This window comes from Stenella coeruleoalba (genome assembly GCF_951394435.1).
Source record: "Stenella coeruleoalba genome assembly, chromosome: 9".
Lineage (NCBI taxonomy): Eukaryota > Metazoa > Chordata > Mammalia > Artiodactyla > Delphinidae > Stenella > Stenella coeruleoalba.
The window spans coordinates 36,326,556-36,348,838 of record NC_137155.1 but is presented as its reverse complement, the minus strand read 5'-3'; the positions used below and the strand labels follow the sequence as shown (position 1 = coordinate 36,348,838).

General features: G+C 38.4%; 2 protein-coding genes across 5 annotated transcripts in view; both read left to right on the top strand.

Annotated features, from left to right (window-relative positions):
* BZW2 (basic leucine zipper and W2 domains 2) overlaps positions 1–21,611 on the top strand; it is a 59,181-nt gene extending 37,570 nt beyond the window's left edge. For all 4 annotated transcript variants that reach the window (XM_079931745.1, XM_079931748.1, XM_079931746.1 and 1 more), the window contains 7 exons: positions 779–914; positions 4,948–5,057; positions 10,520–10,690; positions 12,481–12,627; positions 13,740–13,878; positions 20,370–20,492; positions 21,169–21,611. In XM_079931745.1, coding sequence (XP_079787871.1) covers positions 779–914; positions 4,948–5,057; positions 10,520–10,690; positions 12,481–12,627; positions 13,740–13,878; positions 20,370–20,492; positions 21,169–21,197 — 855 coding nt within the window. In that variant the 3' untranslated portion in view covers positions 21,198–21,611. The remainder of the gene's footprint in view (positions 1–778; positions 915–4,947; positions 5,058–10,519; positions 10,691–12,480; positions 12,628–13,739; positions 13,879–20,369; positions 20,493–21,168) is intronic.
* On the top strand, positions 8,126–8,972 carry LOC307191604 (small ribosomal subunit protein eS6). The gene has a single exon (XM_079931755.1). It carries the CDS (start codon positions 8,162–8,164, stop codon positions 8,909–8,911), a length of 750 nt encoding a protein of 249 aa, XP_079787881.1. The 5' UTR covers positions 8,126–8,161; the 3' UTR covers positions 8,912–8,972.
* Positions 21,612–22,283: the final 672 nt, after the last annotated feature.

The window sequence follows — 22,283 nt, the reverse complement described above, 5'->3', positions numbered from 1 at the left end:
CTAGGAACTTTTCTTTATCTTACATCCATCATTACCTCATCACCAGGGCTGGTGGTAAAACTGTATGATCTAGGAAATACCTAGTTTGAATTTCATTTTTGTTTGTTTGTTTGTTTATATATCTTATTGTTTTTATTTTTTTATTTTAACTTTATTTTTTATTGAAGTATAGCAGATTTACAATGTTGTGTTGAATCTCATTATTTTAAAAGAGGCATCAAGAACCTAGAAAACCCTTTTTTCACTCAGCAGTCTTGTTTTTAAAAAGTTTTTTATGCTGTGGGTTCAGAAAAGTATATGCTACATGTCAAAGCTTATTGACTCCTGTTTTTTTTTGTTTGTTTGTTTTTTGTTATAACCCAAAGAAGATGGGTAGATGTATTGTAGGATGAGGATGGAGGGGGGACCATGCATAGAAGTGAAAAACATATGAAAGGCAATAGTGTATTTCAGAAAACGCTTTGTAATACTTACACTTTGTCATATACAAAGTCGAATGTAAATTATTTATGTGACCCATTTACATTGTTCTCCAAATGTCTGTTTTCCTTCCCCTGAATGCTATCTATAGCTTTGTTGTAAGTGAACTTGGAAGAAAGGAACTATGATAAAGCATCCAATTTATAATCGAACATATGGGTGTGTCTCCAATGAATAAGAAGTGTGCTGCGTAAGACCCACCAGTTGTGTGCCGTCTAGCTATGGACGTACACTGTGTGTTATTTTTCTACCTTAGTCCTTTACTTTATAGACATGGTTTCTTTTGTTTGACCCACAGCTTCTCCTCTTCCTTAAAGCCTTTTCTGAAGCAGAGCAGACAAAGTTGGCAATGCTGTCTGGGATTCTGCTGGGCAATGGCAACCTTCCTGCCAACATCCTCACCAGTCTCTTCACTGACAGCTTAGTCAAAGAAGGTATTTATGCTCATTTTCTTACCTGTCAGATGTGAAAAGAAAAGAAAAGCCAAAGATAGAAAAATAGCAGTACCTCTTCTTAGTGTTCTCTACTTCCCCCCCATCCTCCATGTAAGAGACTTGTGTGTGTGTGAGTGTGTGTCTTCAAACAATAAGAGAATTGTACATGTTTATTGTAGGCAATTAGGAGAAAAAATATGCACACCTATACAAAGACAAATAAAGAATAATAATAAGCTGGAATTTTTGGTTTAAGACTCAATGCCTAGGTCAAATACCCTGAAATTGATCTGGTCCAAACCATTTCTCTCAACATAGATGCTTACTGGCATACTTTGTTGGGACATTGCTTCATTGTGCAGGACTCTTTTGTGCTTTGTGAGTCATTTAACCTTTTTGCCCTCAGACACAGAATGCCAGCCTAAAACACCCACCTGCATTTAGCAGAATAGCCAAAAATGGCCCTTCACATTCCTAAATGCCCCCTTAAACAGTTTTTCATTTCCCTGGTTGGGGCCATTCTTCTGAACTGTTTCCCCTCAAGATGTTGTGCTCAAATGTTCATTTAGATCACATTTTTAAGATATTCATTCTGTTTTAGAAGTCCAGGTGGCTGCCTCAGAGTTTTGCTTTAATTTTAAGACATTAAGAGATTGATGGGCATACATATGATTACTTGATTATAGAATAATACAAAAGTGGGCTTTTTTTCTTGCAGGAGGATAATGATATTCAAATTATAATGCAACACAAAACAAAGAGTTCTTTTTTTCTTAAAAATAAAAGAGCTTTTGTGAAAACATCTGTTTCTTCTTAGAACTTGGTTTTTCTCCTATAAATGTGAAGTCCCAGCCTCATTAATACCTGCAGTGAAATGAGTTACAGTTTCTTGTAGCTGAGAAAAGAATAGTAAACTAGGGCTTCCTTGGTGGCGCAGTGGTTGAGAGTCCGCCTGCTGATACAGGGAATGCGGGTTCGTGCCCCGGTCTGGGAAGATCCCACATGCCGCAGAGCGGCTGGGCCCGTGAGCCATGGCCGCTGAGCCTGCATGTCCGGAGCCTGTGCTCCGCAACGAGAGAGGCTACAACAGTGAGAGGCCCGTGTACCGAAAAAAAAAAAAAAGAATAGTAAACCAAGAGTCAAATGATATTATTTAGAGATTCTCTATAGTTTTCAGGCTCTCTAATTGTTATTAATATATTGTTAATACTATAGCACTTTAAAGTATTCTCCTGAAGAGAATTCATGATCCTTCGTGTTTTACTTATGGTACTAGACATTTTATACTAGGAAGACAAGATAAAATGTAAACAGTAAATATTAATTACATCAGATTATACCTAGTGTTTATAACAGAAAATAATTGCCTTTCTGGTTGTATTAAAAACCTAAGTGATGTATACAATTTCTTTTGAAATGTATTAAAAAATAAATTATTAGAAGGATAAATGGACAGACCTGATAAAGCAAATGCAGCAAAATATTAACTGTTATAGAATCTAGATGGTGAGTAAATGAGTGTTTATTGTTCAACTTTTCTTATGTTTAAAATTTTTTATGGTAAAATGTTAGAGGGGTAGGAAAGGAGAAGAAAAATACCTTTGTTATGGAAGTTATGTAGTACCTATGTCATTATGGTTTTTCTTTATGCTCCAGCATCTCTAGAAACAAAAGTATTAAGCTTCTGCTTCCCAAATAGGAAGGGATTATGAAATTATACCTTTTCCCCAACCTCCCACCCAACAAATGGCTATGGGGAGACCCTCCACTCAGTAGAATCTCAAGTACAAAGAAATTTCTCCAGTCCTTCCACCAAGAGCCACTTTTAATGTAAAATGACAGGTTTGAGCCTCGTTTTTAGACTCCTAGTTTCAAGCATGCTTTATTTCTCTTACTTGCAATGAGGATTACAAGATCGGTTATCTTTATTTTTATTTAATTACATAAATTTATATTATGTTTTATATTGACTTTTGGAACGAATGGTAATGTTAAAAATCCAGGTCAACAAGTTGATAACATAAAATTCTCCAGGTCATATCACAGGTGTTATTGTCATAGACAATTTGGGGGGCTTAGTTTCTCTGCTATTCAAAAGAAAAGAATTGGGTAAAGTTGGTGTCTGTATAAATTATATTTTATATATATATCTCAATTGAATTTGTTTACCAGCAAGTAACTGGAAGACAAGACCCAAATTTGTATACAAGGGCATTTCTTTTTTTCTTTCTTTCTTTTTTTAAAATTTTTTTTTTTTTTTTGCAGTATAGTTGATTTACAATGTTGTGTTAGTTTCAGATGTATAGCAGAGTGATTCAGTTACACACACACACACACACACACACACACACACACACACAAACACACACACATACATTCTTTTTCAGATTCTTTTCCCTTATAGGTTACTATAAAATATTGAGTATAGTTCATGGTGCTATACAGTATGTCCTTGTTTGTTACCTATTTTATATATAGTAGTATGTATATATTAATTCCAACCTTCTAAGTTATTCCCCCCACCCAGCCCCACCAAGGGCATTTATTTCTTATGTAACAATAAATATAAAAGCAGAGCAGACTTCAGGGTGAACAGCAATATCATTCGGGACTCAGGCATTTTCCCCCATTACCATAGCATCGACTTCATTCCAAGGGTGGACTCCTTAGCCTTTAAAAGAAGTCTGCTAGTCCAGTTATGGCACAGGCGTCTTCATTCAGGTTCAGTAGAAGAGACTTCTGAACATAGGATAATTTATCTTGCCTTCAGCTGATTGGCTGAAATTGGCCACATGTCCCACCCAGTAGTAATTGTTGGGGGATGCTATGGCCAACAACTTAGATCACTAGGCTAATCATTGCAGAAGAAGGTGGTGCCAGGGCTTAGACTAATTAGATGGAAGTCACCTGGCCTGAGCAACATGGGAACTCTCTTAGGAAAGAGGAAAGGAGAATAGACACTGCTTAGACCATCAACGATACTGAAGCCTTCAACTCAGAAAAATCAGTTTAATATTTCAACTACTCCTTAACTCTTCATTAAACAAATGCAACATTAATTTAGAAATCTGGAGTGTTCACAGAAAAGCTATTAGTTATCTGATTATTTATGTTGGAAATAAATCTTATTATAAATATGGGTATGTAATTGAGTAGATTCCTGATTAACATAGCTTTTCTTTTTTTTTTTTTTTTTTTTTGCGGTTCGCGGGCCTCTCACTGTTGTGGGCTCTCCCGCTGTGGAACACAGGCTCCGGACGCGCAGGCTCAGCGGCCACGGCTCACGGGCCCAGCCGCTCCGCGGCATGTGGGATCCTCCCGGACCGGGGCATGAACCCGTGTCCCCTGCATCGGCAGGCGGACCCTCAACCACAGCGCCACCAGGGAAGCCCAACATAGCTATTTTTAAAATCTCTTTTAAAATATCCAGAAAAGATTTCAGCTTAAAACAGCACTGACATTTTCATACCTTAACTCGTGAATATTTTAAAATGCTTTTTACAAAAAGCAAAACTGTGAAGTAAATAATGCATGTTCATCTATAGCTTTATTTATTTATACCGGTCACCATTGATGTTCTTTCACTGATATTATTTATCAGCAAATTAGTTGACATGTTGACATTTCAGTTTTATGGCTTTCGATTTATTTGGTGTACCTCAGGATCACGGTTAAAAATATGAAATACTGGTGAACCACAGGGTGAAATAGAGGCAAAACATTAGAAGATCCTTGGCTTTGAATCTGGTTTTGACCAAGGTAAAAATAAATAAATTTACAGTTATAACAGGTTGGAATTAGGGAGTCCAACTTTGAAAAGTACTTTAACATTTTTTTTCCCTTCTTATGAAAATATTTTCTTGAGTAATGAATAGTACAGTGCCTAGAGAGCTTTCCATTTTTCCTTTGTGCCAAATCAAGTCTTTGAGTTATTTAGTCATTTCAGGACGCCTAATGGGAAATGTTGCCTTGTACATCATCACAAGTGGTTTTTGTTATGAAAGGTTTACTCTTTTTTTTTTTTTTTTAACAGGCATTGCAGCCTCATTTGCTGTCAAGCTTTTTAAAGCATGGATGGCAGAAAAAGATGCCAACTCTGTTACCTCCTCTTTGAGAAAAGCCAACTTAGACAAGAGGCTACTTGTAAGTGTTGTCTGGACAAAGGGTTGTATGTTTCATGCTTCTGCCTTGGCTCTGTCAATTGTGATGTAATACATAACTGAAATGCCCGAGTCTATGTCGAATTGGAACATGGTTCTTTTTATTTCTGTATTATTGGCAGATAGAAACTAATTCCAGTTTAATCTTTGTTGCATAAATAAATGGAATGATAAAATTAAGGAGTCATAGGGAGTACAGAGACTTTCAAATTTAGAAGTTTGTTGACATAGTGATAACATTTATCAGAATTAACTCTTTTGCAGCTAATAACTATAGAAATGTAAAGTTTTAATATGAAATTTAAAGTCACATCGATCCCACCTAATTAGATATTTGTGATTATCTTGGGTCGTAGGGGAATGACACTGACCTCAAATACACGTTAGTTTGTTAACAAAATAAAAGGTTGGGCTTCCCTGGTGGCGCAGTGGTTGAGAGTCCGCCTGCCGATGCAGGGGACACGGGTTCATGCCCTAGTCCGGGAAGATCCCGCATGCTGTGAAGCGGCTGGGCCCGTGAGCCATGGCCGCCGAGCCTGCGCGTCCGGAGCCTGTGCTCCGCAACGGGATAGGCCACAACAGTGAGAGGGCCGCATACCGGAAAAAACAAAACAAAACAAAACTATAAGCTTAAATCAACTATACTTCAATAAAACATTTTAAAAAAAAAAAAAGGTTAAGGAAGATTCCTTGTTTATACTAAGATTCCTTGGAAATACTTAGATATTTAAGAAAGCTAACAAGTTAATAGTAGTAATTTGAAGCTCCCAGTATCATGATTGCTTGATTATATTTTTATTTCTCTTTGTTTTTTCAAAGAAAATCAAGAAAAATATTTTGTCCTCATAATTCCTATCTGCTCCCTATAATTTCTGCCAGAAGCAACAGCTGTGCAGATGACAGAGATTGCTTCAAGTGAAATTGCTTTTAAAATTTTAGGACAAAGTCTAAAATTGCAAGACATGCTTGCCATCTTCTCTTTACCTAGTTACTTATCTGTTTTCTCTTCCATTGCGTTCTGTGCAAGGGTGTTGATTCATGGGATAATTCCAAATCTGGCTCATTGTAATAAACTCTTTTATTTTCGATGACTTAAAATTCCTTTATCTCTTGAGGTTTACCTAAAATAGCCCTATTTGGGTCTTGGAAGTCTTTAGAATATGATAAAGAAGAAAAATTAAGTCTAGATTCTTGTTAATTTCTGCCACTGATAATACTTTTCATTTAACTTATATTTATTAAGTGCCTGCTCTGTGCCAGGCACAGTCCTAGAAGCTGTGGAGCCAGTAGAGACAGGACAGAAAAGTTTCCTGCCTTCATGGAACCTACTCTCTAGCAATGAAGGGTATATAGAAGTCACAGAAGACAAGTGAATAGGTTGCTGATGTGGGTGGAAGTTCATATAAAGGAATATATTCGTGTCCCTGAGTCTGTGGATTAGCTGTATCTTGGCAAGGCCCCAGCCCTTTCATTCTGGGTCCCAGGCTGAAGGAGCAGCTCATATCTGGGCTATTCTGTCCTCATGGCAGAGGACAGGAACACAGGTGACTGAAGGGAGACATTCTGGTGCTTTAAAAGCTCACCTTCTTTCGTCAAAAGAAATCACGGAGAAGCCTGGCGTGGGGTAGGAAGATTTAGTCCACTCATGGGCTACTTCTCCACTTGTGGAGACAGATACAGCAAGGAGGGTCTTCACTGAATACTTGTTTAAGGGAGAGGGGTGGGGGGTGAATTATTAGGAACAAAGATACAATTACAGCTTAACCACAAAAGACTCAGTTATTTCTTAAAGCATGGTTCCTTAAAGATGCCAATAGGCAGAGCTTGGTTAACTTAATTAGGTTACTTCATTAAAAATTTTTTAATGTATTTCCTTTTTGAAAAATACATATCATTTAACTGTTCTTGCTAGGTTTCTTTGTCTACATATGTTTTGAACATGAAAAGCATAGGTAGCAGTTTCTACCAGAAACTCCATGAGGACAGGGTGGCTGTGCCTTAGAACCATGCCTGCCTGATATCATGCCCCCATCCCTGGAAAAGGGAACAATGATCAAGACATTGGCTAGAAACTTTTCTAGGAGCTGAAGATATTGAAAGAAATCAAGCAGGCAACCTGTGCCTTTATGGGGCTTACATTCTGTTTCAGGGGGACAGGCAATAAACTAAATAAACAATTAAAATAATACATGGTATAATAAAAAGTGAAGAGTGCTCCGAGAGAAAAACTAAATAGGGAAGCACTGAGGAGTGTCAGTGTGGTATGAGAAGGCCTCTCTGATAAGGTGACATTTGTGTGAAGAAGCGATCTATTTAGATATCTCCAGGAAGAGTATTCCAGGCAAAGGCAGCAGAAAATGCAAAGGCTTTGAGGCGTGGCATGTTGGGGACAGCAAGAAAGAGAGGGTAATTAGTAAGAGCAAAAATGTAGGAGATCAGGTCAGAGTCATAGCAGGTCCCCTATCATCTAAGAACTTTGGCTTTTATTCTGAGTAAGATGAGAAGTTTTTTGGAAAAGTCTCTGCAAAACGTGCATAATGTGATTTTGGGGTCTTAACAGGATCTCTCTGGCTGTTGCATTGGGAGCAGATTCAGGAGGAAGGGCAGAAGTAGGGAGACCTTAATCTAGGGATGAGGTGATAAAGGTTTTTACCTGGGTAGGATTTTTCTTTTTTTTTTTTTGCAGTACGCGGGCCTCTCACTGTTGTGGCCTCTTCCGTTGCGGAGCATAGGCTCCGGACGCGCAGGCTCAGTGGCCATGGCTCACGGGCCCAGCCGCTTCACGGCATGTGGGATCCTCCCGGACCTGGGCACGAACCCGTGTCCCCTGCATCGGCAGGTGGACTCTCAACCACTGTGCCACCAGGGAAGCCTTGGGTAGGATTTTTGTAACAAATGCAAACTATGTTCCAAGTTAGTAAAGGTCATGACATGATTTATGCTGATTTTAGCTCAGTTTAATCTGAATAATAATTTTTAAGATGTTATGTATCATTCATAAGGACTGTGGTTATAGTTCATAAAAATAAATAAAAAACCACTAGTGCTCTTTTTCGTGGCGCCTCGGAGGCGGTCGGCAGCTTCAGAATGAAGCTGAACATCTCTTTCCCGGCCACTGGCTGCCAGAAACTCATTGAAGTGGACGATGAACGAAAACTTCGAACCTTTTATGAGAAGCGTATGGCCACAGAAGTTGCTGCTGACGCTCTGGGTGAAGAATGGAAGGGTTATGTGGTCCGAATCAGTGGTGGGAACGACAAACAGGGTTTCCCCATGAAGCAGGGTGTCTTGACCCATGGGCGAGTCCGCCTGCTACTGAGTAAGGGGCATTCCTGTTACAGACCAAGGAGGACTGGAGAAAGAAAGCGCAAATCTGTACGGGGCTGCATTGTGGATGCCAATCTGAGCGTTCTCAATTTGGTCATTGTAAAAAAAGGGGAGAAGGATATTCCTGGACTCACTGATACTACTGTGCCTCGTCGCCTGGGGCCCAAAAGAGCTAGCAGAATCCGCAAACTTTTCAATCTCTCTAAAGAAGATGATGTCCGCCAGTATGTTGTGAGAAAGCCCCTAAACAAAGAAGGTAAGAAACCTAGGACCAAAGCACCCAAGATTCAGCGTCTTGTTACTCCACGTGTTCTGCAACACAAACGTCGGCGAATTGCTCTGAAGAAACAGCGTACTAAGAAAAATAAGGAAGAGGCTGCAGAATATGCTAAACTTTTGGCCAAGAGAATGAAGGAGGCCAAAGAAAAACGCCAGGAACAGATTGCCAAGAGACGGAGGCTGTCCTCTCTGAGAGCTTCTACTTCTAAGTCTGAGTCCAGTCAAAAATGAGATGTTTTTAGAGTAACAAATAAATAAGATCAGACATCAAAAAAAAAAAAAAAAAAAAAAAAAAAAAAAAAAAAAAAAAACCACTAGTAACATGTTTGATGATGTCTTACTCTGAACATAACTTTCCATCAGAATTTGCAGTCACAGTCTCCCTAAATTGAGTATTGAATGCTGGCACGAGTAACAGAGTAATTATTGCCTTTGGGGTCACACAGCTATGCCCTTAAATATTTCTGGCTGCATAATTTGGGTCAAGCTGCTTAGCCTTGTTGAGACTTAGTTTATTTTTGTAGAAAAATTTCTACTTTTTACAATTATGAGTAAAATGCCCACCACCTCTTGATTCGTAGAAGAAACTCAAAATTAAACTAGTTCCCTGCCCCCACGAATTTGAAAGGCCTCTTGAATGGTAGAATAAATATCAGTGACAACATTTCAGTCAGGTATGAAATGTTTGCTTTAACATGAATGTGTGTTTGATAGCTGCTCCCACCAACTCTGTTCTGACATTTTGAAACTGATGACTCAACAAGGCAAATTATGGGATGATGGTACAGAGAATATTGAAATTTGAGTCATGACAGAAGCCATCTGGCTATGTCCCTATGCTTGGTGGCAAACTCGTTGCAGATCTTTCTTCTGAGATTTTTATTGAAGCCACATAGCCATTGGCCATCTATATATGCAAATCTCACCATCATAAAAGTCTGGATCTATTTTATAGACTCTGCAGCAGTCTGAAAAATGTGAGAGCTTTGAAAATTGCCTTCCTTTCTTAGTTGGGTGTTGGCGTCACACAGGGTTAGAACATGACTAAGTGTTCCTGAGACTCTGCCGAGCTGTGTAAGGTGAAATGGAAGTGAGGTGAGAATATGAGAGCAGCCATGGTGTGCTGCTCTTTTAAAAAATTTCCAACAGAATTATGTAATGAACTGAAGAGATGGTAGGGCGGATTTAGATTAGATCTCGCCGTGAACTTAATTTAGAGCCACCATCGTTAAGAGATACAACAAAAATTCCCTTTAGCTCTGAGCTGTTATTTTAGAATAATAGCAGCATTTTCCTTAATGAAATGCTGAATAGAGGTCCTCGAGATGATAATAGTCAATGTTGTTTTCCTCATATTATCTCAGATCATTTCAGCATTACTAAAACTGGCTTTGGTCTGTTAACTCATAGTTAAGGAAACAGTGTGGTTAATGATTTCAGTTTTTTCTTGTCGGTTTAAAATAATCCCAACGTTATTCAGGGTTATCATCTTATTGGTACTTAATTTAGCAAATTTAGCTCTGTTTTTGTACGTGCTGCACTTTGATTAAAGTAAAAGAAAAAGGAAATAGCAGTGCCAAATGAGTGCAACTAGTTTATGTAATTTGCTTAGCATTTTTTATTCTCTTTCTTTGTCAAATTGCCTAATTTTGGAAGGTACCTTAGCAGATGCTCAAGAAATATATCCGAGATTTATTCTTTTGAAAAACTCCATCCTTCTTCTTTTCTTCCAAATATGAGATATTCTAAGTGTTCTCTTAATATGAAAATGTTGTTCTTTACGCTTGCTGAAATGTGAATGGCATGTTGTGTAACAGTCTCTCTTCTTTTCTCTCCCAGGAGCTCTTTCCAGTTAACAGACAGAGCGTGGATCATTTTGCTCAGTACTTCACTGACGCAGGTCTTAAGGAGCTCTCTGACTTCCTCCGAGTCCAGCAGTCCCTGGGCACCAGGAAGGAGCTGCAGAAGGAGCTCCAGGAGCGTCTTTCTCAGGAATGCCCGATCAAGGAGGTGGGGACCATGGACTGACATCACTGCAAACCCGTTCAGCGAGAGGGATGATGTAGCACAAGCTTTACCTCCCTTAAGGAGACCTCCCTTTGTTTATTGCTATGAACTCGAGGCCCTTTTCATACCATTTAAATGAGCTCGATTTCAAAGTATTGATTCAGACTCCTCCAGGATGTTCCAGAAAATAATGAGTATTTCCACACAAGTGACTTATTTACCAGGTTGCTATGGTTGTCAGAATGTTTCATCTGTTGAATAGATTTACTCTCCACTAGCAGTATACCTCGATTTATGGTGGTTTTCCCATTTTATTGCAGATTACATAATATGGTTAAGTATTGGGTGAATATATATAGGTTTTAATTTTAAGACAAAAAGGGGGTGATTTTGCAGTCATATCATGGGTAAAGACCAGTTGGACCAGTGGCTCATTGGATCCCACTCATAATAGTTGCGTATTCACATAACATAAATACTACCTTCTTGTATAGCTATCTTTCATATGACTATGATTGTATCTTTTTTTTTTTAAGTCCTGCCTGAAGAAAACTTCCTATTTGAACTTTAAAAACTTTTACATGATAATTCAAAAATTGCATAAAGAGTCCTTTCCTTTTGCCACTTACTCCCAAGTCCCAAATCCTCACTATCCTGCGTGCTCGCAGCCTTGCAAGGTACCTTTTGCGGTTTAAGACTGGAGAATTCCGGACTGATGCTGTCCAGCAGGTGGAGGTGTTGGTCCTAAGTCTCATGGCATTAAGGTCAGCAATATATTCAGTAATCTTTCTCCAAGCAAAGAACTTGAACATGATTTAACATGGGGAAAAAAAAGCAAACCAAATAACACTGCGATACCTTTAGGTGCAGACATGTCACCTTTCTTTGCAGCTGGGGGACTAGGACTTCCCAGTTCCTTCGGTTCTCAAAGGCTGCTTAACCCACAGCTGACCCCTCTGTACCCCAGGCCAGCAGGAAAGAAAGCAACGTATTTTCATTAAAAAAAAGGAAGGGAGAAAAATAGCTGTACTACTCACAAAGTAGTACACGTGAGATATATTGATATTATGGTTTTTAATCACTTCTGAGGCCCTCACCTCTATTTGTGATTCTATTCAAAAGGAGAAAGATTTTTCCAAACAAGTTTAATATAAGATACACTGTTAGGCAGATTTTATTCCGTACGATCAGGTTTTAGGATACATTTGCATATTTAAAAGTAACTCTGAAGGGAAAATAGCCTGCTGAGGGTTGCTGCTTTGATATGTATCATATGTAAAGTCTTTGCACTTTACAGTTTATTTACATGAGGCATGAGGATCATCAAAAGCGATAATTAGAGGATGAATTGCAGAGAATGCCTTGTACAAGCCCAAGACATTTTTCAAGAGGTTTAAAGTTAAGGATCGGAAGTAAAAATTCACAGCTTTGTTGCCTTCTTCAAACCCCAGAAAGTCAAACTGGCTTAAATAATCTTTGCCCTGCTTTGCTCAAAGGGGTTCCTGCCTGTAAGAGTATAGCCCCTAAGAAACCACGATTCTCTTTTTTTATTTTCTATTATCCAGCACCTCCTGGCCAGAGATAAGCCTATTAATTTGGGGACTAAAAATAAATCTGCTTTGAGAACAAATCATTGTGTTTTTCCTGCCTCTCGTAACTGGAGAGTATATGCCAGGAAGGGAGGAACTGAGCAGAATATTTGTCTGCCCCTAACCTTTTACTGATCGGGCACAGTGAGAGGGGAACTCCCCATCTGTCTGTTACTCTCTGACTCCTTTTTTTGTGAAATTTAGGTGGTGCTCTATGTTAAAGAAGAAATGAAGAGGAATGATCTTCCAGAAACAGCAGTGATTGGACTGCTGTGGACCTGTATAATGAATGCTGTGGAATGGAACAAGAAGGAAGAGCTCGTTGCCGAGCAAGCCCTCAAGCATCTGAAGGTACCAGGTCCCAACAAGGCACAGTCTTGGCTGCAGGCCAGCTGCAGCTCTTAACAATGTGATAGATGTGTTCTAATCAGTCCAAACACATACTTCCTAGTGTTTTTCTTTTCAAATTTGCCACTACCTAAAATGTTTCAGATGTAAGAGCTTATGAAATACCTAAGGGTAAATTCTTACTAAAAACAATGTCAGAAAATCCACAGAATAGTCATATATTCAATATTTAAAGGGAAATATAGTCTAACTATTGGTTCTCCTTCTACATGATAAAAATTCTTAATGAGTATTTTTTATGTAAACTACAAGCTGACATTAGAATTTGAAAACTGAGTGGTGGAAGAAATCAACCGATTGTGTAAATTGTATATTTTTGTGGGGAGATACATATGTTTTTGCTTTTATTGTCCTCTCCCTATAAAAGTGTCTTAAGACAAGTGGAAGACTTAGAGCCTGCCTTCAGAGTTTACACTTGAATTGGGAAATCAACAGGTACCTAGTTTAAACTAGGTAGGATGTAAATTCAGATTACTCTCAGTATTCAGGAAGACAGAGCAGTGAGTAGCCTATGCAGGTTAAGTTGACCAGGGAAGGCTCAGAGGAGGAGTTAAGTGTTGAGATGAGTAGGTCTTAGAGAAAACAACAGCCAAACAACTGGAAGCCAAGGTCATTTGGGACGAAGGGAACAGTATGAACAAAACCATAAAGATGACATGTGGGGGGTCTGCGATGTTTAGGAAGGAGATGCCCACTCTTCCAGTGGCAGAGCCACACTTCAGTGATGGAGGGGTCACAGCAGCCCTGGGAACCTTTGGAACTTAGGAACTCTGTCTTATTTTCACAGGACCCATTAGACAGACACAGTAGCATGGCAGTTATCTTTAATATAGTCAGAATTTCATATTTGGTTGCTTTTAGTGGGTACAGCGAGAGAAATCTGATAAGGTGCAGGGATAAAAAAATTCATTTTGATTGGTCACAATATTAGAATAAGATAATCCTCAAAGTGAAGATTTTCTAAGCAAACCTCCAGATTATTGTTATGATTCAAGTGGTGTCAGCCCTGCACCTCTCACGAGAGTAAATGGTTTTACTCCCCACTTCTGTTCCAGCAATACGCTCCACTCCTGGCTGTGTTCAGCTCCCAAGGCCAGTCAGAGCTGATCCTCCTCCAGAAGGTGCAAGAGTACTGTTACGACAACATCCATTTCATGAAAGCCTTTCAGAAGATCGTGGTTCTTTTTTATAAAGGTGTGTATCTATGTCATCCTGCCACTATGTTTCTATGTTTTGTTGAAGCTTTTCGAGGGACAGAGTAGGGGGTGAGGCAGAGGGGGATATAGGTTAATGATAGTCTTTGAGTTTTAGTGATGCAGCCATATTATGTAGAGAGAGAAGGTGCAAACACCGTAGACATGCGTGGCCTGAGGAACCAGCCTGAATAGGCCCCTGTACACTTGTCACTGGTGGAAATTGCTAGAAGACTGGTGATGAACTAATAATTTTGGTGGGGAGGGATGGTGAAAAAGACTGTAATTACAAAAAATAAGGTCTGTTTTTGCATTGTAAGGATTACCTATAACAACGGTGATCACCAAGTGGTTACATATAGTATGTTCATACCTTTTCAGATGCCATAAAGCTGACTTTAAAATTACTGAAATAACTAGCTTTTCACTTTGCAGTTTAGTTATTTGGCCCAGCCATTCTACTGTTTTCCAAGGAAATGGCTATTTTTAGAACTTCACATTTACTGTCTTGTTATTGTATTTATAAGGATTAGGTTGCCATGACAACTGGCACAGCCAGTTTATTAAAAATGAATGCTATTAGGGTTGTTTTTTTTTTTTTTAACATCTTTAGCTATTAGGGTTTTAACTGATCTCAATCTCTATACCTATAGTATATGAAGAAAATGATCCTGGACTCTTCTTTGGTCTAGGTGTTTGTAGTTTTATGAGGCGGGGGGGTGGGGGGAGGAACACTTAAGAAACGAGATGTTTTGAACATTATAAAATGTTAATTAGAAGTTACTGCTATCTTAAATGGCATAACACAGAAAAGGCTAAAGTATAAATTAATACCAACCAAATGTTTCTTTTCTTTTTGATGTGTTCTTAAAGTTGTCTATCTTGAATGACAAGTTGGACATTTGGAATGTAAAAATTTTACATTACTGATTACTAGCTGTTTTTAAAACGTTTAATAGCATTTCACAAAGAGTTTTAACTGGCTGTCCAGATTCTTCAAATGCATACGTCTTGCCCACAAGGGTTTGGGTGATCTTTTGCTTTCTCAGCACTAAGGTATTTGGCACAATTTCCATATCAGTGGGAGACTGTGATGACTGCCAAGTCCCATTTGAAATTCAGTAATAGGTGTTTTTCTGTGGCCAGATCTGAATTGGCCCTCTTGGATGTGGTCATGGGATAGCAATGTCCTAAAACTAGGGCTTAAATGATACCCAGGGTCATGAGATAACAATGTCTTAAGTCTAGGTGACCCATCAGAACCAAACCTGCAGGTCCTATGGCCAACCCACCTGTGGTACCCAGGAGCCAAGAAAGAGGAGCAGCCCCCCGCAGCCAGTAGCCATTCTGTCCACACCGGCCACAGCTGGCCCCATTTTAAACTGGTAGAGAGGCCTGTGGGATAGGTTTCACATTTGCTTCGTGAGTGGTCAATATTTTCCACTACAGAAAAGCAAACTGTTTATAAACTAGCTGCCTAAACACATAATTTCCTTTCTTGTTGTTTAATAGCCAGCCCAACCAAACAGGGTCTCTTACCAAATCCTTGTTCTTTGCTTTTTTTTTGCGGTACGCGGGCCTCTCACTGCTGTGGCCTCACCCGTTGTGGAGCACAGTCTCCAGACATGCAGGCTCAGCGGCCATGGCTCACGGGCCCAGCCGCTCCGTGGCATGTGGGATCTTCCCGGACTGGGGCACGAACCCGTGTCCCCTGCATCGGCAGGCGGACTCCCAACCACTGTGCCACCAGGGAAGCCCGAAATCCTTGTTTTTAACTGAGACGTAGTTGTTTGAGCCTCGTCTGCAGCAATACCTCATTTCATTATTATACTTAATTCAAAAAAACAAAAAATAAACTACTTTTTATCAGTAAAGGCATTTAAGTGGCATATAAACTATCAAAATCCTATTCTTCAAATTTCTCATTTTAACCATTAATGAATGCCAACATCCTTCCCTATTAAACTTCTTATAACAACTACGAACAGCTAGCAAAACTGATTGCTTTATTTCCTATTCTTCAGCCCCAAATGCTAGGGAACAGTGACCTGAAATTATAAAATAACCAAGCAGTGGGCCCTGAGAAGTAAAAAGAAGAGGCATTAGCTCTTCCTTAGGCAGTTGATTAACTAGGTAGTCAGCTTTTTAAAATAGATTGTTTCAGTTAGTAAGGTCTGTGGCAAGTATGAGCAGGCCCAAGGGAACACAGGGGGATAAGTGTCAATAACAGTTTTATTCTGGCTCAGTTATTTGGAAGTGAAATCAGGAAGCTTTTTACAAATGGAAACCTAAACTATATCACTGAAAAGTTAAAACTAAATGTCATTTTCTAGGTAATTTCATAATTTTCCACAAAATTATACATACAGGCTGTTTTTTTTAGTAAAATAATTGCATTTTTTCTCTTGAGAACGTGGAATCCCCAAGGAATGATTGTTCCATACTACTGTTAGGAGAGTTACTGTGTTTACCTTCCCTTTTGAATAGTAGTTTTTACTTTGACCTTATTTCATCCAACAAACACTTGTGCACCTGGAGACATATATTTCATTTTTTTTTATGAGGATTTGGGTGCTCTTGTTGTGTATTTCATATGCCTAGGAAGGCTTGAGGACAGCATGTATTAAAGCACTCCTTTCTCGGTGCTCGTGTGCACGTGACTCACCTGGAGCGCTTGTTAAAACAGATTCCCCAGGGATTCTGATTCAGTGGGTACAGCATTGGGCCCGCAAATTTGCGTTTTAACAAATTTCCAGGTGATGCTGTGACTGTTCATCCGGGACCACTGGTCTAAAGGGTATCAGATGTGAGAAGTGACAAATCCCATGAACCATGGTAACATGGTTAAGATTATACTTATCATTAATTCCATACACACATATACATTTTACAAATAATCAAATAGTGTCTTTGTTTCTTTTATCTAGTGATGTGGATCCCTTGACATTTTGCTTTCAAGCAGATTTTCAAAAATGTAATGGAAATCATTTCTTCTTCCCCATTTTAAGTCTCTATTACATACACCCACCTTACTGTATTTCCAGAACTTGAGGATAACAGAAACATGAGGGTATGATTCCTCATGTCCCCTTTGAAAACCTAATTACTTAAATGAATGATATTATTAAAGTATTTTTAGATGTTTTAGTTAAAGTATTTTTGTTAAAGTATTTTTAGATGTTTATATAAAAAACAGTGGAATAAAAGTGAATAAACTTTAAATAATAATGCTTTTCGGCAATGAAAGGAGAAAGTGGTGATTGGTCACTCAGTGAAGATTTACTTTTTGTACTAAAATCTAGATTTTTATATTTCTAAGGCAGTAAGAAAAATAGTAAATTCATCACTACTTTTTAAATATCACATTATTCACTTTCTAAAATAATTTTCTTTCTTCCTGAAGCTAAGTACCATAGTCTCAGCATGTAGGTCTGAAAAATATATAACTACCTTCTCAAGTACCATTAGTATCTCTATCATGGCTTTTATTGTTTGCAGATATTTCTTAGGTTAAATTCTGTTCCTCACGCACATTTTTCTAAAAGAAGTTTCTTATTCTTGTTCTAAAAAAAAAGGTTATTTGCCTTCTCACCATATAGTGCCAACTTTTTAAGGTAAATTATTTTTGACTTGTGTCCCTATGTGCCACTGCTAATAAAAAGTACTGAATTTTCTAAGTTCCAAGTGACACAGTTTTCAACTTAAATATTTAAACAACTAACGTTACCTAAAACTTCGCAGTTCTCAAACCACTTTTACAATATTGTCTCTTTGACCCTCGTGAAAACCCAAATTTTGAATTATAACTCTACACATTGAGACATATTTAGTTTTTCACATCAAGTTCATCGATTTGTACATTATACATTTATTGAATGCAAACTAGATGGCAGGTCTTATGTTATTAAATGCTGGGAATGAGATGCTGAACAAAATAGTCCTTGACTTCCTAGATTTCAGAGTGTAGAAGAAAATCAAGAAACATAATCACCTTGTCAGTGGCTAAACTAAGGCTCGTACAGATAGATGCTGATGAAGAGTGAAAGGATGATAGAGGAGGGGCCCCTAACTCAGAGCTGAAGCTGACTTGGAGAAAGAAAAAGGAAGGCTCTCAAGGGACACAAGTATTTCACCAGAGATGATGAAGAAGTTGGCCACATCGAGGGGAGAGAAGTGTACTGTAATGTGAGGGGGTTCTGTGCAATTGTAGAATGTCTTCCTTTCTTGCTGTACTTTTACTGATCCTCCGTATTCCTACTGTGCATTTTGGGAGATCCCAACACTTTGTCATCTTCATCTCCCAGTGATAATGAACTCCTCTCCCTACTTTTCCTTAGTGGGAAAAAAAAGTTCTCTCTCTTCTTCATTTGTCAAGGAGTTCCTTCCTTTTAAGATGAGACGTTTCCCTACACAAAAGTTGACTTTCTTTCTGGTGTTCGTGCTTTGCCGCAAAGTCGCCCTGTGTAGGTGCTTATGTCCCTTCTTTATTGTTTTATTCCCCTGGGACTAGAAATTTGGTCTTGCAGCAGGTGCTTATTACTAAATTAGCTTCTTCTAAGAACTCAGCTCTGCACAGTTTGTCTGATTTTCAGTGGATGAGACATCCTATAAGTTTTACCTGTCATGTACTGTCCTTTTCACAAGCACAGTCACTGACAAGTATTCTAGTAGTTGCATGGCCTCTTTCGGCCTCTGTGGGGCAATAAAACTCTCAACCTTCAGAGAATGAGCTCTCAGCCTTCAGAAGGAAAACCTGAGACAAAGAGTATCGCTAAACTACACTCTCCGTTGCCTTTCCAACCTGTACATTGTGTCATAACATGATTCATTAAGGGGAGGAGAAAAAAGAGAATTTCTCTTTACATGTTTAATTCTATGTTTTGTTTTATAACATTAACAATAGCAGTTATATAGTACATGCATATAATTTATAAAACAAAAAATACACATATGTTGTGTGTACACACTCAAAATTGTCTTACTGATAGGGGAGCATGATCAAAACAGTTTGGAAATTATTGGTCTAAATCACAGGCATTTTAAACATGTCATAAAAACAAATTATATAAAAGGGACTTTAAACATCCATGTTTGAGCTAATTAGCATTCCTGAAAGGTTTCTGCAAAGCCATCTTACCCAGTAACAGGTCACTTCCTTGAGCTGTAAAGCATCTGCTCGTCATTGGTATGAAAACTGGACTTTGATGGCAAGAGGCAGGAGAATTCTTTCATCATTGTGAGTGGGGAGTGTGGAGCTGGAAGCACAAGAAACTAAAAGACTAGAAGCTAAGAGTAATTCCTTAGGGCTCCTGGTTATAATTTTTATATCTAGTCCTTATATATGAATAAATCTAGACTTCCTTCTTCCTTTGCAAAATGTAGTGTATTTAATGACCAAAATAAAACAAACTTTATATTTTCTAAAACCAATCATGTGCATTTTTAGTCAATTTGACCTCTTCAATTGAATCCAAGAGCCAATTATTAATTTTAAAAAAACAAAGTTTTTGTTATGAAAAGATCACTGAGGTTTTGAATGAAACCAGTATCAAATCATTTCTCTTGTTTTCATAAGCTAAAGGTATATTTTAACTGCAAAAACATCATTAGAATGATTTATCAGCATTTGCAATGGATTGGGCAGGCGTTGGGGATGATAATAAATCCTTTTATCTGTTTGCCATCTAATTTCCCACACCAAAATCCCAAAAGATAACCCATTAGAACATTGGCAAAGTCTGTAGGCTATTTTTTTCATATTCCCCTTTCTATTCTTAACATTAAATATTCTAAATTAATGGTAACTTGAAGGTATCAAGGAATATTTGTGGAATTTAGAGTTCTAGGTAATAGTTAATAGATAACACTTTTTGTTTCTCTCCTAACAGTGTACGAGGAAAACATTACTCATGTGATTTAGATATTGTGCTGTGGGGAAGTAAATTTAGGACTTAGCGATAGAGTACTGTAGAACTTTGGATTATGTGTGTATTGGTCCCATGGTACACCCAGGAAGCTCATCATTATATTTAATTATTAACATTGTTATTGCATCCTGTCTGCATTTTTTTCATTTGCTTTCTTTTCCTCCTAAAGTAAATCCCCTTGAAAGACCAGTCATTTGTGGTTGCTGCTTAATCAAGATGTGTTTGCAGTTTGTGGCAGGACACAGAGTGTTCTGAAAGGCTGGAATTGATGATTCATTGGCAAAATTACAAAATAACCTAGTTTCCTGCCAGCACATTAGCACTGTGAGATTTTCAAGTCCCAGTCCCATCACCATCCCTCCCCTAACTACTAAAATACACAGGGCACTGCGCTGTATGGAAATAAGCTTGGTTCTTGTCTTCTGATAAGTTTCAATACGAATTTCTTTTATAAAAGAGCTTTAATATTTGAAGTGATTGCTTTCTATTAAACTATAAGACATGAAGTTGCTTTAAAACATGACATGTATGTAGTAGCTTTGAAACCTTTGATTTGAAATTGCAGCTGATGTGCTGAGTGAAGAAGCGATATTGAAATGGTACAAAGAAGCACATGTTGCCAAAGGCAAAAGTGTTTTTCTTGACCAGATGAAGAAATTTGTTGAGTGGTTACAAAACGCAGAAGAAGGTATGATTCCATTTAACAACTCTGGTGACCATTTAGCAAATCCTTTCTCACTACAATTCAAAATAGCTCCGCCCTCCACAGATTTTTCTTGCCTTCCTAAAACTAAAGTTCTGAGGTGTGTTCCACAGCATTTTGTCCACCTCTTAGCCTTCCTTTCTGAATCAAGGCAATGAAAATTTCTGCAAGATAAACAAAACAAAACCAAAACCTCTTAAATTATTCCTAATTTAAGGGACAAAGAGGAAGAAATAATCAGCAGCTGTGAAAGGAAAAAAAATACATTTGGCTTAATCACTTTTATGGGATGATATCGATTTTTATGGCACCTTTACCAGTTGACTGGTATTTAAAATGGCAATACAAGTTGGAAGAACAATAATGATGAGACTTAATCCAACTGAGCATGAAAAGTTGCCGATCCAGAAAAATATAAATGGTTTTCGTCACCAATAATATTTCTGAGCATGTTGCATTTTTAGAAAGGTAATTTCGTTTAAAAGCAAAAAGGAGCAAAAGTTTACTGCCTGCCCTCTATATGACTCTCTTACCTAGTAAATGGATGCCTAGGCAAAATGTCTTTTTTAGTGGGGGAGGGAGATAGAGTAGAAATTCTTTCATGACCTTATTTAAAGGTGTCTCAGAAGAAATGACCTGACTTTTCTTTCTTCTCTCCTAGAATCTGAATCTGAAGGTGAAGAAAATTAGACAGCTCAAGAAGCACAATACCTAGGTCACCACACAACACTCTTACGGGGAATGCTGAACCATTTGAGAAGAGAAACTTGGCTTCTGTTTTCACAAAGGAAAAAAAAAAATAGGATAGGCTTCCCTTGTGCAGAGGGGGAAATGGTTTTTGTTTTTGTTTTGTTTTTAAATGGAGCCCTGAGGCATCAGCTATTATACTTGGGACTCTACCTCTCACTCACTATATGCTAACTTAAAGCCATTCAACAGGGAGTCCAGTAGGTGTCTGAAATTAAATACTCCACAGACTCCTCTTTTTTAGCTGTATTTTTCAGGTACTGTGTGGTGAATGCCCCACTGGTGTCTATTACAGGGCCACTTTGGTAGTTGTGTATCTGCTCGTGTATGTGATTTGACAAACAGTTTTTTAAAATAAATGGCTTTTTAAAAATCTGGGCTTATATTTTCAGAGCTTTTATTTCTTTACTGTTCTGACTTCTTACACAGATGACATTTCAGTGTTAGGCTTTTTTTTCCCATCCAAAATGCTGAATTGTTCTTGTCTATGAAAACACTTCTGTTCCTTTTATCATCATAACTAATACACTTCACTTATCTTTGTAGTGAAATAGAAATCAACCCCAAAATACAGGCACATAGCAGTAATACCAAGAAGTGATTTATTTATTTATTTATTTTGCGGTACGCGGGCCTCTCACTGTTGTGGCCTCTCCCGTTGCGGAGCACAGGCTCCGGATACGCAGGCTCAGCGGCCATGGCTCATGGGCCCAGCCGCTCCGCGGCATGTGGGATCTTCCCGGACCTGGGCACGAACCCATGTCCCCTGCATCGGCAGGCGGACTCTCAACCACTGCGCCACCAGGGAAGCCCTAGAAGTGATATTATTAATAATAATTATTATCTACATGTGAGAATGTCATTTTCATTACACAGGAAATAGTAAGGACAGAATAACTGCAGCCAAGAATGACTGGAAGTCACAGGATAAAGAACTTTAAAAGTATTAACTCATCTACCGCACTATGGTACACTGCCCTGGAGATGAAAACCACGTGGTACTAAACAAAGACAATTCTGGAATGCATT